At 45.9% G+C, this 17,468-nt stretch overlaps 1 protein-coding gene across 3 annotated transcripts in view; it reads right to left on the bottom strand.

The window, feature by feature from the left end:
- The window catches only part of LOC119464207 (serine/threonine-protein phosphatase 6 regulatory subunit 3-like), a 54,525-nt gene that overhangs the window by 5,421 nt on the left and 31,636 nt on the right, over positions 1-17,468 (bottom strand). For all 3 annotated transcript variants that reach the window (XM_037725078.2, XM_037725077.2, XM_037725076.2), the window contains 8 exons: positions 16,816-16,913; positions 15,689-15,746; positions 13,581-13,708; positions 10,689-10,813; positions 9,983-10,103; positions 8,085-8,227; positions 6,489-6,708; positions 2,416-2,574 (listed from right to left, as the gene is read on the bottom strand). In XM_037725078.2, the coding sequence (XP_037581006.1) occupies positions 2,416-2,574; positions 6,489-6,708; positions 8,085-8,227; positions 9,983-10,103; positions 10,689-10,813; positions 13,581-13,708; positions 15,689-15,746; positions 16,816-16,913 (1,052 nt within the window). The remainder of the gene's footprint in view (positions 1-2,415; positions 2,575-6,488; positions 6,709-8,084; positions 8,228-9,982; positions 10,104-10,688; positions 10,814-13,580; positions 13,709-15,688; positions 15,747-16,815; positions 16,914-17,468) is intronic.

Below are 17,468 nucleotides of genomic sequence, written 5' to 3'. Positions count from 1 at the left end.
TTAAAAGCCTGCGTTGGCCGGACATGAGACCGCAGTGCGATTTGAGCGCATTGTAGTGCATGCTGCACGTTCTTATTCAAAGTAAGGTAAAAATGGACGTACTGCAGAAGCAAACTAGCCTGTGTGAATGTGGCGCACGTTGTTTTTTTTTTGTTTTTTTCAAAATTCGAACTTCAATGTAAATTTATGGTCAAGTGGAGGTTGTGGTCAGATTCGTTTTGGCAGCTCGCGGATTCTAAAATGCCATTCGCAGAAAGCCTTTAGCTACAAGAAGACAAACCCGGCGGCAATCATCTCCAGTTCGGCATCCCTTGCCCGGAGGCCACTCAGACTTAAGATCGGATGTCATCCACACTTTCTTATGGAATGCACTTCAGACCGAGAGGCATTTTGCGTTCTTGAAGCAGAGTGGTGACCTGCTCTTGCTGACAACGAACGGCCGCAGTTTGCACGATCCATATGCACCGCGACCAGCGACCAAAATTGAGAGCACCCTGCTCGTTTATTCTCTGGGGCATGTACTGCCATTCAGATTCAATCTGTTGTTTGACAGCATCTGCAAAAACAGTGTCATTTCGAATTTGTCGGCATTAAATATTTCCGATGACGCAAGAAGTGATCACATCTCAGTTTGCAGAAGCACACTTGCAGGGGTGCGGCGCGGCACAGCGTTCTATTGATTGAATGTGGGTGGCAGCTGAACGGGAGTTCGATGTATGTGTATTACATTGCTATACATTTGCATTGGATTTTCAAGGGGATTTCACAACTGTTCAATATAGACAATAATTCTATATATCCGGGATCGACTGTATTCAAACTCGCAGCACAAGCACAATGTGTTTCAAGATAAACACGACACATTTTAAACATCATTATTTTCATTACTGCTCTTGCTTTTGATACAGATCTTGGTGTGCACAATTGCGCACACAAGCACCTGAAGGGGTTGAAACAGTAGTACTGAGGTTCCTGATAATGTACTTATTGCGATATCAATTACCGTATTTACTCAATTGTAACGGGAGATTTTTTTCCAGATTTTTGCTACCTGAAGTCGATCCTCGCGTTACAATCGAATATCGAAATTCAAGTTGTATAAAAAGTGCAATGATGCACTCAATTCTAATCAACGAGTGAAATGTGCAAGGGACGCACGCGCTTTCATGGAGAGCAAACGCACGGCGGAGAGCAAACTCGAAGTCTTCCGTCGTGCGAAAGGTCGTGGGGGGTTGGGAGGGAGGGAGTGTAGGCGACGTTTAGCTGCGGCACCAAATGCATATCTTGCGACCGGGCGCAAAGGGGAACAGGTGACTCAATTTCCCACGCGAAAGGAGGAAAGCGGGAAGGCAGCGCGGGAAGGCAGCGGGGAAGGAGGGGGCGCGGCTTCTGCTCTGCCACCATGATGCGTACTTTGCGCGACTGCGGGCTGTCGCGCGCACCGTATCTTGAAAGCAATCTCCACACGGCTCTTACCTTTGTACGCGCTGTGCTTTCGCCGCTCAGTATTCGTTCAAGCGATAGACTGCACGAACCTTCGCTCGCTGCATGCTGCTGGCAGGCTTGCTCACGGTAGCATTTTGACAGCGGTTGTGCGCGGTCATCCGAGAGTGGTCTATTCATGCTTGCTTGTGCGCGCTGACACCATGCTTGTTAATTCAGTTAGTAAGCAAATGTGTCCAAGTTTATACATCCGATAAAACTACTGTCCTTACTCCGTATAGCTCCGTACTAATTTGCTATCGCAATTGATGCTTCGCCTTTCAGGCGAAACTGCGACCTTTTCATGCATCCGGTGGTCTCGCGTTACGTTAGCGGTTTTCTTCTTCTTTTTGCTGGAAGCAACAAAAAGTCACCCGTCTCGTTACTTTCGCTGTTTTATTTTTTCTTGGTGGATGCAATGAAAAGTGATCCCTCGCGTGGTCGCGTTACGATCGAGTAAATATGGTATATGGACACACCAGAGCAATGTTCACTGTTGCCGTGATGTTCCGTACGTATTTATGCATAAATATGCTATATTTTCACCTATGCCATATGTGCAAGGTAGATGCTATGCTTTTCAACCACCAAAGTTGTTCAGACCAGGTCTATGTTCTTCACCGAATTATGTCTCAGAAGTGTTGAGAATCACAGTGCACAAGTAAAAGCCGTGAATGCTTTCACTGATGGCACGAGCCTTTTATCCTAAATCAAAAGTGCAAAAATTATTAGTGTTCATAATCTGAAAATGATGTAATTTCACTGGCGTCACATTTTCCGGGCACATGGTCACACCCACGCATAGTTAGAGCACCGTCCAAAGAGTTCAAGCGCAATGCTAAACCTTACTGCCGCTGTCACTGCTTCGCCCTTCGGGCGAAAGTGACAATTTTTTGTAAACCAGCAACGCGAGGAGCGAGCGCAGTGGCTTGCCTTTGCGTTGATATCTGTGTGGCACTGGAGGTCTTTGGTGGCTCGACAGAGGGCAGGGGACCGTTGGCACAGGCCGACGTGGAAACTGGCTTCAGTGTGGCATCGCTGTCCGCGCTGGCGGGCGTCGAGTCAGCAGGCCCGTCTAGGGGCTCTGGCAAGCTGCGAGGGTTTCAAAGGCGCAAAAACTCTTACGCCCGCTTGTCAACGTGCACGGTGCGCCCAACAATGGCAACATTTGTAAGCTCTCATTCTGAACTGACATCATAAGTTGTCACAATTAAAGAGACTGACAGCTGGCTCGAATGTGTTGCGAGATGTTGACTGAAATGAAATGACCATGATTTACAGTGATAGGGTCCATCACACTGTTTGCAATTTAAGTAGGAATTATAATTTTAAATTGTGAGAGAGTCTCAAAAACCAGTTAGTGGCGCAGCCTAGCGGTGAAATCTTGGTACTCCGGATGTGGTATATGGGATTACTGTACATAGGTCAACTGTCATTAAATACAGCGTAGTTTTTAACGCGATAGCAATAATGGCCCCTTGTTGCAGAAAATCCAGTGTCGGCATCTGGCATCCGGCACCGTAGCCGGCGTTGGCATCCTGTGAGAAATATTCTATATGCCGCTTAAGTACTTCTTCTACCACTAAAGCTGCTCACACTTTGTCTTACGTTCTTTACGAAGTTATTCGTCAGAAATTTGAGAATGACGGCCCGCAAACAAATGTTACGAAACAAAACACCGACAGCGCATGCCTTTTATGTTAAATCTTCCCAGACTGAAATATTAAAAGTGTGAAACAATAACAGAAGATCGGCCCACGCAGGAGGCCACGTTTCTACCAGCAAGCTCGCCTTCGTGCATAGCCGCCAGCGTTTCCCGGTAAACATTACGTTACATAAGCTGCAGCTGCAGGGAAGCGTGAGAAGCAGTGAGGGATCTGTGAATGCTATCGCGTTCCGCTTTAAAGGCAAAGCTAAAGCGTCCTCCAAATTTTTCCTTAACGTTGCAGTGTATATTATTAGATGCTTGCGCTTTATTTTATGCGTACTATGAAGTAAAAGGTAGTCCACGTTAACGAGCGGCACACACATTCCACAATGAACGGCGGCGCACACGCTGTTGGAGCGCGAGTTTGTGACTAAGTACCCAGAGTTGTGTGGTCTCTCTGTGAAATACAAAATGCAAATGAATATGCAAAATGCAAATGAAGTGAAATACAAAATGGGTGCCAGCCCAACAATATTAGCAAATGTGTAGATATGGCAACACGCTGAACTGCGTATCATGTGTAAAAGCATTGTTTTGCTTTCGAGAACTTAACTTGGCTGGGCTAAAAAACGCCCTCGACTGGTTAATGACCAAAGCAATTGGACAGGAAACCACAAAATCCCATAGCTATTATTGTAGAAATAATTTAACACTTTGGAAAACATGATTCACAGGAACATCGGCTTGGTAAACAAAATAATACTTTCTGCCCGCTACGGCCGCGCTTGTTGTCTGCCTCCCACCAATGCCGGCGTATAATCACTACCACGCTCACCTATCACTGTTTTCAGCATGCTTACAGTGAACAACTACATCCTCACTTCAGATCGAAAAATTCTGATTGCACAGCATCTCCCTGTTACCACTTTATGATTAGACACTCAGGCCAGTAAGCTTTTCATCGCACTAAAAAAATAGGTACCATGAAAATTGGTAGTCAGTCTCTTTAGGTGTTCTACAATTTTTGTTATTGACTCTAAACACATGAAATGTTCCATCTTGTGTGCTGACTACAAATATGCAATTAGTTTTTTTCTAATGCAACCCAAAAAACGAAAAAAATTACAATTAGTTTTGTGTTATAAATTTGGCATGCGAGTTTCAAAAACATGTAATGCACCAAGAGAGATAAACTTACACAGGTATATTCCTGAATGTTTAAAGAGTACAAGTTTGCATTTTAATGTATGTAACTGAAGTTATGAAATTCTAAAGTTACAACTTTGCAAATGTGAATTTTTATTGGGGGATTTCTACAAGATTTCGAAATGTTGCAGTGCCTAAAACATTATACAGTATAGACCACTTATAACGTAACCGCTTATAGTGCAGGACCGGATATAGTGCGGTCTTTTCAGACTCCCGTTAATTTTCCCATAGCACTCCATGTATAACGTATCGCTTATAGTGCAGTTGCGGGAAACGAAATACCGGTTACACTGCGGCTGCCTGGGAGTACGGAAGTCAGCGGGGACGGGCGAATGCTTCCGTCAAACGGGCGCCCCAAAGAGTGCTCGAGGAAGAAAGAGAGACGAAGTGGAGGAGAAGGGCACGTGGTGCGAACGAACAGCCAGTGAGGCTGAAACCAAAATCTTGAGTGCGAGTCGTGAAATATCACGGCGCGTATAGAGAGCGAGGGCCACGAAACTGCTAACGCCGGCCAACGCTCGCTTTACGGTAACGGCAGTAAATGAAACTTCAGGGAGCGGGCGGCGCCGACACGGCACGGCGAAGGGCGCACACGGAGACCGTGGAATGTGAGGGAGGAGGGCGGCAGGGAAGCAGATTTCGCCTCGGCAACTCCGCCACTTCGGTGGCTCCCCTCGCCCTCCCTCGTAACTCCCTCACGTTCGACTGTCACAGTGTGCGCCCGCCGCCGTGCAGCAGCCGCCGCTCCAGCCAGCCCGGCGCCAGCTCCCCGAAGTTTCGTTTTCTGCTGTTATTGGGAAGCGGGCGTTTGCCGGAGTGGGCAGTTTCGTTGGCTGGCCTGGGACAGCGCCGCTGCTTCTCTCTGCGCCGTAGCCGCAGCGTGGAAGGTCAACACGTGACTGGAAAGTAGAGGAAGCATAAAGAAGAAAGAAGGGTTCCCTTCCATTTTTTACGTGTGGCTACAGTGGCTAGAATGTAGCGTGGCTGAGATGTCGGCACATACACGCATGTTCCGGCGCAACGCAGAATCGGTGACCTTGCCATTTGAAAGAGGGTGAAATTTCCGCCGTTTTTTTTTTTTTTTTTTGTTCGCGCGCGACATTGAGGGGTCTCTCCTAAGCCTTTACTCTATGGCGGTGCCGCATGATTTGGTTTGAATTAATGATGTTCGACTGTAAATTGAATGCAAACGTTCTAGCCGCATTCCTCGACTGTCGCATACGCGTGGCGGCTTGGTGCACATGTTTTGCATATGTGCGGGCCTTGAAAATTGTTGCTTTGGTTATAGTGCGGTACCGCTTATGGTGCGGATATTTGCGACTCCGGCGACTTACGTTATAAGTGGTCTACACTGTATCATAGTTTTCCTGCACTCTATGACTCTAGCATTCAGGCAAAAAGGAAATTAAGAGGATTGAAGGAGTAGCAGGGACACAGTGGCTGCTCCCAAAATTTTAAGACTTGAAAAAATCGTTATTATTATGATTTCAAGTACACTTTAGGCAAATTTCTGCTGTCACCGTCACCATGAGGTTCCGTACAAAGTCCATGGGTGATAAAATCGTCGCAGTGCGCTGTACGCTGTATGTTCAAGTGAAAGCATGCGACAGTCAGCCGGCAATCGCGGCTCGCGCACTCAAATGCAGGAAGCGGGAAGGAAGCGTGCAGTCTTACAGTCGTGCACAATGCTCCGGAGGGGGGGGGGGGTAAGGAGGTGGAGGGGCCGCGCGCTCCCGCCGGGCCGGAAGGCTACAGGCGGAGGGTGCATTCCGCACCACAAGCACCTGCCCATGCGGCTATATCTTGAAAGCCATCTGCGGCAGGGGCAGAGTCCACCCTCCCAGTGCTTTCGCGGCTTTTCGTTAAATCGAGGTTTCGTTAAATCGAGGTTTCGTTAATAGAACTAAGATGGGGAATTAAAATAGTTTGTTACTTTGCAAATTTCGTTAAATCGAGGTTTGTTATATAGAGGTTTGACTGTACACCGCTTGAATTGCTTGCTAAGTTCGAAACGGAGTATAGTTATCGTCGGGATTGCTGAAACATTTGTTATACAAAGCTGGCACTCATAGCGAAGTGTGGGCAACTACAGAAGCTCCGGTTAAAAGCTCACACCCGCAAGTAGCTTTCGACAATGCCTTGGACCTACCGGTTCTCTTGAATGCTCGTGTCTGCCGAAGAGCTGACCTCCGCAGAGTTGAGCTCGACGCAGTTGACACCCGAACTGGAAATGGAGGCCTTCGGTGCACTGCTGTCGGGGCACTCGACCTTGGGGACGTCACCGACCGTCGACTCTACGGTGGGCTTCTGCTCTGTGGCACTTGGCCCACAGTGGCCGCTGATAGCTGGCACCATTGTTGAAGCTGCTTCTGTGTAAAAACGAGCAACGCCGCCTGTGAATGTTGACTGAAGAGTCCATGATGCGGATGTAGATTAAAGATACGCATGGGAGAAAAATAATTTGACAGGACGATAAGATAGAAAAGCCGTAAAAACGAAACGCGGGTGGTGAAGCCATCTTCCAAGTTCCTGCACCAGCTAGTCATGATGGCATAGCACTGCCGGCTCGGACATAGCTGATTCTTTATCTGTAAAGATGGATTACACTGTATCCCTAAAGGAGCCACAGAACTCGGCAACTTTGAAGAAGTTTCACTGAGCCACTAAGCCCAAATACAACACAATACCTTGAAATCCATGATGTCCCACCGACAATCCTTCAAGAAACAGAACTTTGAGCAGCTACATTCTCTGTTCTAATAATCACCCTCTTACCGCGAAATTAATTAAAACAGTCTTGAAAGAATACCTTATCAGTCTAAAACTGATTTAGTATTTATTTTTAGTGTCCCTATAAGCACCGAAAACAAAGGAGAAAGAACAGACAACTACTTCCAAAATGAGGGAAAAGAAATAAATAAAATAGAATTATGTGGTTTATTATACCTCAAATAATACAAGTGCTATGCGAGGCACTGTATAATTGGGGGCTCTGGATTAATTTTGACCATTAATTTGCAATGTGCACTTCAATACGGTCGTTTTTGCATTACGCCCCAATTCACACGTGGTCACCAAGGGCGCGAGCGGAGACCTTTGTTCGAAACGCGTTCTGTTTAGTTGCTGCCACGTCACGAAGTGGCAGTATGCAAAATTTTTTGAAAATGGGAGAGAGCAACCAACAGGCAAGCGGTGAACCATTCAGTAGCCCAGTCGCCGTTTGGATCCAATCCAATCCACCAGACGTGCCATGCGAAGCCAGTCTCCCCGCATGGCACGAACTTCACATCTCTCGTCGCGTTCTGCTCCTAGCAGACGACGTGCTCGTAATCAAAATGATTGACACCAGCATGCCGTCATTTAGACGTCACCGAACACAACCAACTGCCCGGACGTTTGTCGTCCGGGAAGTTCACCGCTTGCCGATCGGCTGCTCTTTCCCTCCCGTTGTCACAAATTTTGCATACGGTCACTTTGTGACGTTGCAGCAACTGAACAGAATGCGAAACGAACAAAGATCTCCGACCGCACCCCAAGGCCACGGCCACCATGCTTGTTTAAGCTGCGTGTTACAGAACCTGCTGTTGTCACATGAAGATTCAGTGCTGGTTGGCTGTACCATGCAACAACACAAGAATGGCACTGATTTTTATCCTGCAAATAGGCTTGCTCATTTGCAGCTGCAATATTTTCACGACAGAAAGAAGGCAGCAGACAAAAAATTCGGGGAGATGTCTTGGCTCACCGGGGCATTTCGTTGAGTCCGGCTCATTTGAGGGCTGCGGCAACGGAACTGCAGGGCCTTCAATTGTAGGTGGCGATGGCACCTGGTCCGAGGTTTCCATGGCAACTGGCATGGCTGGAGTCGTCGTGTCCGCAGCAGTAGCACTGCGTAGTTGAGGCACAGAACATGCATGCCGAGATCTATCAAAAGAAGTACAGAAGCACCATTGTTCAGCTTGAACGAATCAATAAATGCAGCACGACAGCTGAAATGTCAATAATTGACTACACTTACCTGCTCACAAATACAATTGCTGTTATGAGGTTATCATGCACATGATATGCCCAACTAATCCACTTATTGCAATACTGTTGTGGTATGGTGTTTCATTTAGTAGAACTGACTGCATCTAGGGCCTTTTAATGTCATCTACAAATTCTCTTCCCCACACTGCTAGTATCAACCTAGCACATCCCTAAGTGTACGACACTTTTTCTTCAATCTGCCCTTACATGAATACGAGACCACAAATATATCATGAGGGGGACTTTTCGAGGAGTTGTAAAACTTTAAACACACACTAACATTCTTAACACAAGCGTAACAGTCGGCTACAAACAAAACACTTCAGAATACTGGGAGATGTGATTTGTCGAAAATAGTAGTGCACCACTGTATGCGCCAATGTGCCTGTTTGCAAATTGCCTGTCAGCCAAGAGAGATGAATAAATTGTGGGATTTAAGAGAAAAGTTGGGTATTCAACCGAATTTCTTGAAAAATCTCTATTCCTTGAGTTACGTTGCCGAAAACTTGGTAGACACAGTGTAGCCACCTTATAATGCAAGTCAAGCAAACTCGCACTGAAGCGAGCGGCCCTGGCTGCCACCATGTTTGTTACGTAATCGTGGTAAATGGTACCAGTCACCATGTAGACTTCTGGGCCATAAGCGAAAATTTCTGGCTAGCCAAAAAAAAAAAAAAAAAAAACGGCAACGTGACAAGCAGCGGCGACAGAATGCCCTCCGCGATGGCCAAACTTGTCACTGCCGCTTGAAAATCCCTGCCATGTGGTTGTGCCTACAGACGTGAGTAAAGCCATTCATTAAGCCTTTAAGGACGGAAGACGAGCTCACCTCGTCAAGAGCTTTTTTTTTAATTCTTTGTGCAGCCCTAAAGACTCTCCGAGCTTCTGCATTGCTCCACGCTTCTTCCAGATGGCGTGCTTTTTTTTTTTTTTTGTGCTCGTAAATAACATCAGATGGTACAAGGAGCTCTTGAAGACTGAAGTTGGGAGCATGGACTAACTCTGCAGTGAAGTCCACCTTCATTACAGTGCAAAATGGGTTTGTTTGTTTTTCTTATTAAACTTCACCTTTCTGACAGAAATTTTCACATAGTCTTCCATTATATTTAGCATGAGAATTATTTGCACGAAAAAAAAAGAAAAAACATCTGGCTTCCTTGCAAGTTTTTTCACCCTTTTTTTTTTAGCGTCCTGCGAGTTCCTGGACAAATAATTTTTATACATACTCTTGTTTTCTTTCCTTAATCAGAGTTTTCTTTGTATGATGTTTGATTGCTTATAACAAATTGTTGTTGTGCTTATATATTTTCTTTTGTTAGACCCCCTACTAGCCTATGGCTATTGGTCTAACCAGTGTTGTGAATTTACATGAACTGTATCTTAAACAACCTCAATAATGTCTTCAAAGTCTGAAAAGTCGTGAAAGGTGTGAAAGCACCAAGGCAGCTGTGTTTGTGCAGGCCAAGACTGTATGAGCATGCACTACAAACTACAATAGTGAATCAAGCTGCTGGAAAGTTACAGAAGGCACATCAAGCATAAATAAAGTGTCAGGCTGTAGAAACATTCTTGTCGTAAAGCCATGATACAGCCAAGGTGATGACAGGTACTCACGCCTCGAAGTTAGCAGCACCGAAGTTGGCGAAGTTGTCGAACGTTGCCCACCCGGAATCGACGTTCGATGTTGCGGCGTTCTCCCACGGACTCGTTGTGTCCATGGCAACTGTGGCATCCACTGCGATTGGCAGCAAGTGCTGTCAGTTCGTTCTTTCAACCCTAGCAGTCCACTGCTATACCAGGGGGTACTTTCCCCATTAGAGCAAATTTACACTGCACAGAGGTTGCTCCAGATGTCAAAGATGGTGAGATGTCAAAGTGACCCCTTATGAGAATGGGCCAAAGCATACTCAATGGTGCAAAACACTGCCTTGAGATTAAATCCCTTCACAGTTTGATACCTGCTACCTCTAACAGCATGTGCATCTTCTCATACCGTGTATTGACGATGTTCATGGTATCTCTGTGCCCGAAATACTGCAGTCAGTACAGTTGCAGTCATGATCTGCCATGCTTGTCATGTGCTAGGTGCATCGTTTTGTCCTTCATTGTGTGGGCACAACACGACCAGTAAGGTATGCTAGCGTGTGCCAACGGAACATAAGCTATCAATGATACAAGAAGATTTCAGAAAGTTTTTGTGGATCTGTATGCCTTCGAAAAGACTGCGAGATAACCGAAACAAATCTGTAGATTTGGCAATCGTGGCTCAAATGAGTCGGCATCTCTCGACTAGTTCCAAGAGCTCGAACTGTACACTCACGTTCGGCCGCCTGGTCAACGTCCATCTTCACTTCCTCACTCGACGTGGCGACAGCGGAGGGCCGCGGGCCATTCTCGTCATCCGAGTCGCTGCTGTACGGCTCCTCACTGTCGTCGGTCAACCTCCTGAGCAGCAACAGGCGTTGAGCCCTACCCACAATTACTCGATCCACAGACAAGGCTCCATAAGAACATGACGCTATGCTAAATGGACGCTATGCGCAACAAATGCACACACAGAGGAAGGACAGTCAAATATGAGCCGCTCATATTATTAAGTTTCTACAAAAAATTCCTGAAGCGAACTTTAGCGCTAGTGTCTAAAGGATATTTAAGCTTATCCAGCACAGGCTGGCTTCAAGCGGCTATGCAAATTGATCATTTTCAACAAAACATTCCGTTATAAATGAATTCCCAATTCATAATGATTATGCATGTGTGCAGGGACTTATCGCTTTGCTGTGTTCGACTGCACAAAGTTTACACAAATTCATGCACTACCCAATGTTCCCATGGTAGCTGAACTATCGTAGCACCACAGTAGCCCCATAGTTCTCTCTATAGTAGTTTTTGTACGAATGGCTCGCTGTTGTACCTACGGCTGCTGTATGGCTCTTCACCGTCGTCTGTCAATCACCTCAGCAGCTGCAGCAGGCATTGTGCCCTGGCCACAAACGCTCAGCTCGCAGACGACAAGACGCCAAAAGACATGACACAATGCTAAATGGGCGTTATGAGTGAACAGTGCAGAGCAAAGAAAGAAGCTGCATGTCTTACATGAGTGAATGAAGCGGGTGCTTCCATCTAGTGATTAGGAGAGACACCACACCAGCCCCTTGAGTTTACCACATAAAAACACGAAGAGGCAGCTATAGTGCACATACTAACTTATAAGGAACGCTAAAGAAAAGTGCTAGATCAGTTTAGACTGAGGAGTATCCTTTCAAATCTCTGTTATTGTTAAGTTTGTGGCAAGTGGTTGGTTACGAGAAGTGAAAATGAGGGCCAAGCTTTTATTCTTCAAATTTCGCGCCCCACCCCTGCACTTGTCAGTGTGACTGCACAGATTTCGAAGTAATTTCTCGTAACTGGGCTCCTGCTTTCAGCGGGGTGCGCACGGCCAAGAAGCCACATCTTAAGGTACAGGTTCTCCACCATTCAGTTTCGTTATCTTCTAGGGAAACCATTCCTCTCCCCATCCTTGTGTTTCGAAGCTCCCATCTCACCTCCATAGTCTCCCGTTCTCCTCCTTTTTACGGATCACCATTTTGTGTTTAGTGGTTAATAGTATTGTGATCACAATGAGCTGCGCTCAACAGCCGTTCTAGCGCAGCAGAACCTGATGATAAAGCTTTCACACGACGGAGCAAATCGCAATTAGAGCTTGCGGATTGAGTATCACGTGGTCATACGTGTGTCACCCGTCCCACGGTGCTCCCTTGGTCAGTGCGAAGCGTTTCGCGATACAGCTCAGTTGCGTTTGCTCCGTCGCCAATGCCCATGCAAGAGCTGCTTCCATCCACACTGTCATTCTGTTGTGCAAATGCCAGCTGCGGAGATCAAATTCACACCACATGTCACGTGACTGATTCATTCGTCTTTTTTTTTTTCTTTTTTTCTGGGGTTTTACATGCCAAAACCAGTTCTGATTATGAGGCACAGAGATGATTCATCCGTGATCACGCCCGTTGTGTGAATCCAGCTTTATCAGCATTGCTCAAGGTGGTGGGGGCGAGGGCAGCTGGCTGAAGATATGACGTGGATGAGTCGTGCATCCATGAACAAAGACCTTTTGCAAGGATTTTAGCATTGTTGTATGCAGTTATTTCCACAGGTTATAAGGGTGGAATTTTTTTTTTCTTTGCCAGCTGCTGTAATTGGCAGTGCGAGTTATACGTGCTGGTGGGCTATATGCAAAAAAATACGGTACTCTTGTCATAAACATTGAGTTACAAGCAAGCAAAAACACACCAATCAAGCAGAAGGGGCCAAACAATTGTTAATACTTACTTCAACACAAGCCTACAAATGTGAAAAATAAAACAAAAAAGTTACACAATCGTAAAAACCCTCAACGTAAAAAACTGTTTCAACACAAGCCAGGTAACAAGGCCGCAGTTGAGAGGTGTCAACTGTGAAAGAAAGACTAAAGGTAGAAATTGGCTCAATGTGCACATTTGGACCTCCCTCGACATACATCTGGCAAGAATAGGCTCATACTACAAGCTTGCATGCACCACCATTGTAGAAAACTAAGTTTAAGCCTAAAGTGGCAGACATGCAGCACTGCTATGTCTATTTCATATCATCTTACTAAGACACTGCTATTATGCTTGAAATAGTATGCACAATTTAGTGGGTGACTGTACGAAACACATTTTGACATCACTAGCAGCATGGTCACTGCCCAGCATCAAAGGCATATGTCGACACCTGGCAATGTCATGTCATAAATCCATTCAAGTAGTGGTCATTCAAAGAGGCAAGCAGACATTGATATCGGCATGTCTGCTTCACAAGAGTAATCAAGCAATAGTAATCACAAGAGTAATCAAGCAACTAAGCACAGCTCTTAGGCGTCCGCTCCTGGGTTGAGCGTCGGTGTCCCCTCAGCTTAATCACGCTCATGCCACTGCTCACACATTCATCGCCTTCTTCCACAGCTATGTCCGATGCCACTCATTATGCTAGCGTTCCCATACTGCCCCTTCTGTGAAGGCACTGACCACTGCCAGTCGGTGCAGTGATTTCGGTCTCAAGTTCTTTGCCTCAATATATAGCGAAATGAAAACACGTATCAGCTGTGCTCAATTTTCGCACTAGGGAGTATCGTAATCGTCGGACATTTCTTTCTCCTCGAAAACCCTTCATGGCATTGGAACAATGACAGTACCTGCGTCCACGCGTGTCCGGGGACAGGACAACCTCCTTGTCATCCCAGATGTCATCATCGCTGTCTGCGTCGTCCAACGTCTGGACCTTTTCCCGGCAGATGCGCTCAAAGAGCTCAGCCTGACTCTGCTGTGAAAGGGTAAGAAAGAAACTACTATGCACTTCCCAGTACAAATGAGCATATCATTGACACCTGTCTACTCTGTCCCCCTGGCACCTGCAGAAATAAACCATTCAATCTATTTTTGTTCAAACTGTCTTCACTTTGCATTAACAGGCTGAAGTCACTGCGAGTTACCAGAATGCTGGAACAAGCAAACCGCCACGAAGAACCAACCCGTTCGCTATTGAAGCCTGCAAATCAGCAGCCTGAATACTTTTTGGGCTGTTCCTAAGTAGCACTTGGCACTTTTTTAATACATTTAGTCAAAGCTCCTATGTCTGCAAAAGCAGTTACCTTGATCAAAAGCTTCCTGCATTTGAATTTTTTTTTTTTAGTTGGTGTTCACGGCAAAGGTGTAATTACCAACAATGAAATCACGGAATCGCACTTTGTGAAGTGTAGTGCCGATGAGCAATGTGGCGTGGTTACGACTACTTAGAAATTGCTTGCAAATCTCTCGAGCTTCTCATTATAGTCAGTACCTCTCTCTAAAACCCAACACAGCCATCGCTGCCTAACACATGGCTTAAGCTTTGAAGCACAGTGCACAAGGATAAAACAAGTCGAGGAGGAGACGAGCATGCTCAGGGGAGAGGGCAGATAGGTGCGAGTCTGCCCCCTTGCGCACGCTTATCATGTTACTGTGCATTAACCCCCTCCCCAAAGCCCTTGCGCCGAAAGTGACGCAAAAGGCAAATCTTCAGTACTGTTAGGACTCTTAAAATACCGTTAAAGAAACATCGCAGCACTCGTTTCATGCCATGAAGTGACTTGGTTTGAGAGAAAGTCACGTCTGATGGGCCTGCAAACCTTTAGTGCAATTCAAATTGCCCAACCACAAGCGGAGAGTGGTGAAAATGCATACGCCATCACCGCCCTTTACTGCCGTCAGCGAGTGAAATGGCACCCGGCAGACAATGCTGCGGTTGTTTGCGAAAGTGTGACCATGGAGAAACCAAGCCAGGATAGAGTGCTGGATTTACCGCTGCAGCTGCTCTTAGTCAAATGGAATTGATCTTTCGGGCACCCCATGACATCACATGGACGTGGCATTCTCTGCTACTTGCAGTTTGTGCGAGTTTCACGAGCCAGCAAAACCAGCACGGTACTACGCGATAATGAAACTACTGCAACGCTAAATAGCGGGCAGTGCAGAGTCGAGCGAAAACCAAACGTTTCGACCGTCCGCACTGTTGTCATGGGCAGGGTCAATGAGTTCTTTTTTCGAAAAATCAAATACAACTGGGCAATGATCTTTTTATGACAAGTGGTTGAGTACTAGTGACAGAATTATAATGAGGAGTGCCTACGTCGTCAGGCTAGTGCTTGAATGTCCTGGGGGAGTCTCAAATCGTGCCCTGCATTTACCTCAATTTCTCGATTACTAAAGCTCGGTTCGTGACAATATTGATGCCTTAGACATTCTCGAACATAATTCTATCACTTTAGTTTGACTTAATATTTACCTTTATTGTCCTTTGAAGGAATCATCAGCTATTTGATCACTCTTAGCTGTCGCTAGCTACAAGTTGTTTACCAATGAGACAAATGGCGTTCCTCGTCCAGTGGCGTTCCAAATACATCGTCCCGGTGTGCGCAATTATATGGCGTTCTTGCTGCTCGCTTCTCTTGCAGAAAGGCATTTGCGATTAACTCTTGCCTAAGCTGACATTCCTATTGTCTTGCAAAATTTACCAGCCATACAGGCTTGAACTGCATGCTTGAAATGGCTGAAAACTTCGTTAAATTGAAACTGTGGCATGAAATTACTTTCTTAATCGCGAAAAAAAAAATAACCTACGATAGGGAGATGAGAACAGTTTGTTACATCACAGATTTCGTTAAATCGAGGTTCATTAGATCAAGGTATGACTGTGTAGCTATACTGTGCCTTTGAGCCTTCCACGCAGCGGTCACAGAAACCTCTAATGATGCAAGTTACTTACCATGTTAACTTCAGGCGGGAGCTGAAAGTTCGCCCTTGCCAGTTGGTCGAGCTGGCCACTGCAAACGAAAAAAATGCGGCAATCTTGAAGCCAGTGATGCTGCCTCAGGAACGTCTTTTTCCCACCAGGTACCTTTCAGGCACCCGTGTCTAAACTTGTACACATCAAGCCTATGTTTCAGGTTCCCAAGTCGGTTAGCAAGTGCAAAGCATGCACCATACATGCTGCTGTAAGGGCCGCACTTTTCTCTCACGATCTTGACGATGCGCGGACCTTGTACGGGGGCAGCCCATTTCGGTCCAATTTTTTCAGCTGTCCGTAATCCTCGCAATACCTTTATACCAAGAACAGTGTACGCTATTGCTTCCATGATGCATTCCATTTGTTCACGAATGCATGCCACGCACCTGGAGCCCGCCTGGTTCTCAACTCTCACAGTCTCTGCTGCTCAGGCTTGGTTCGACAGTACACTCTTGGATACAGTTGTCCTCCATGACATCCGTGCCGTTAAATATTACTCTGACCTTAAATCCTTTCACCAACAATCACCGAAGAATACCGCACACCCAGAATCCACGAGGACATGAGCTTTCTTTTCTTTTTTTTTTTCATTTCAAATTTTGGTCTGCCATGCTGGGTGTCAGGCTCTTACAAGAGTGCGGCCCTTATTCCGAGTGCATATGATAAGAAGAAACAGCGCTGCAAGATTGATGTCTGCATTATTTTACTTGTCAGTGGTGCTAACGTCTTACCTAGGAGCTCTCTTTTTTAATTGATTTCAACAGCAGTGATCGACATCAGGCTAACCCAGCCTCCTCCCGATTGAATATGTAAGATAGTAAAGGTAAAAGCTATTTCGAGTCAGTTTCACATTTTTTTTCTTCTGTCTCTTTTTAATGGTAGTGAGGATGGAGCAATGCATTATAAACTTGAAAACTTGCATTGAACGAATTTGTTCAAAAACTCGGTGCTGTTAAACTTCAACTGCAATACATCCAGGCCTCTATTCATACATTTTTTTTTCAGTGCTGTGCTTGTCCCCCTCGCTGTCGTCTGCATTTCAGTAACAGTGCTAGAACTCTGTAGTTCAACGAGAGGCAATGCGCAGCAAAAGTTCAGCCACTCACACGAGGTTTTCATCCGCCTCGACAAACTCGTCATCGTTGAAGCCAAACTGCTCGACGAAGTTGCTTGTCACCTGCTCCATCTGGTAATCAGAAAAGGCCTACGGCCATATTCGCACCCACGTCACGAAGTCACGCACCACAGTCGCACCAAGACAGCACAGAAAGGCGCCACAACACAAAGCACTAACTACTCACAACTATGCAACTAACGACTAACGGCTAACGGCTGAATGCAGCAGCAAGCTGGGAAAGAGTTAAAGCAGTGCAAAAAAATTGTATAATCATAAAAACCTAACAAAGAGCAGAAAGCTTAGGGTAAAAAGTGACAATGCAGCATCTCAGTCACACATGCGAGTACATGCAAAATGTCTTGCCAAATAGTACAGATCGGTGTACTATGTAGTGGTCTAGACATGACAGTGTTTCTCTCTTATGAAGGGACCCGGGCTGGTACAATGTAGCAATTACGCTGGCTCAATTATTATTCCATTACCAATTACCTCTGCCGACCAGCTGACACAGAATTGTGCATTGAATCATTGTGACAATTAAACCTTCTGTACAATTACCCATCCCTTATGTAGTAATCCCTCGGGGAGCCTAAGAAACTAAAAATGAATGAATATGATCGCTCACGCAGAGCACCGCTTGGG

Source organism: Dermacentor silvarum, chromosome 9, assembly GCF_013339745.2.
Source record: "Dermacentor silvarum isolate Dsil-2018 chromosome 9, BIME_Dsil_1.4, whole genome shotgun sequence".
NCBI classification, from domain to species: Eukaryota; Metazoa; Arthropoda; class Arachnida; order Ixodida; family Ixodidae; genus Dermacentor; species Dermacentor silvarum.
The sequence above is the reverse complement of the archived record's forward strand: the minus strand, read 5'-3'. Positions and strand labels throughout refer to the sequence as shown.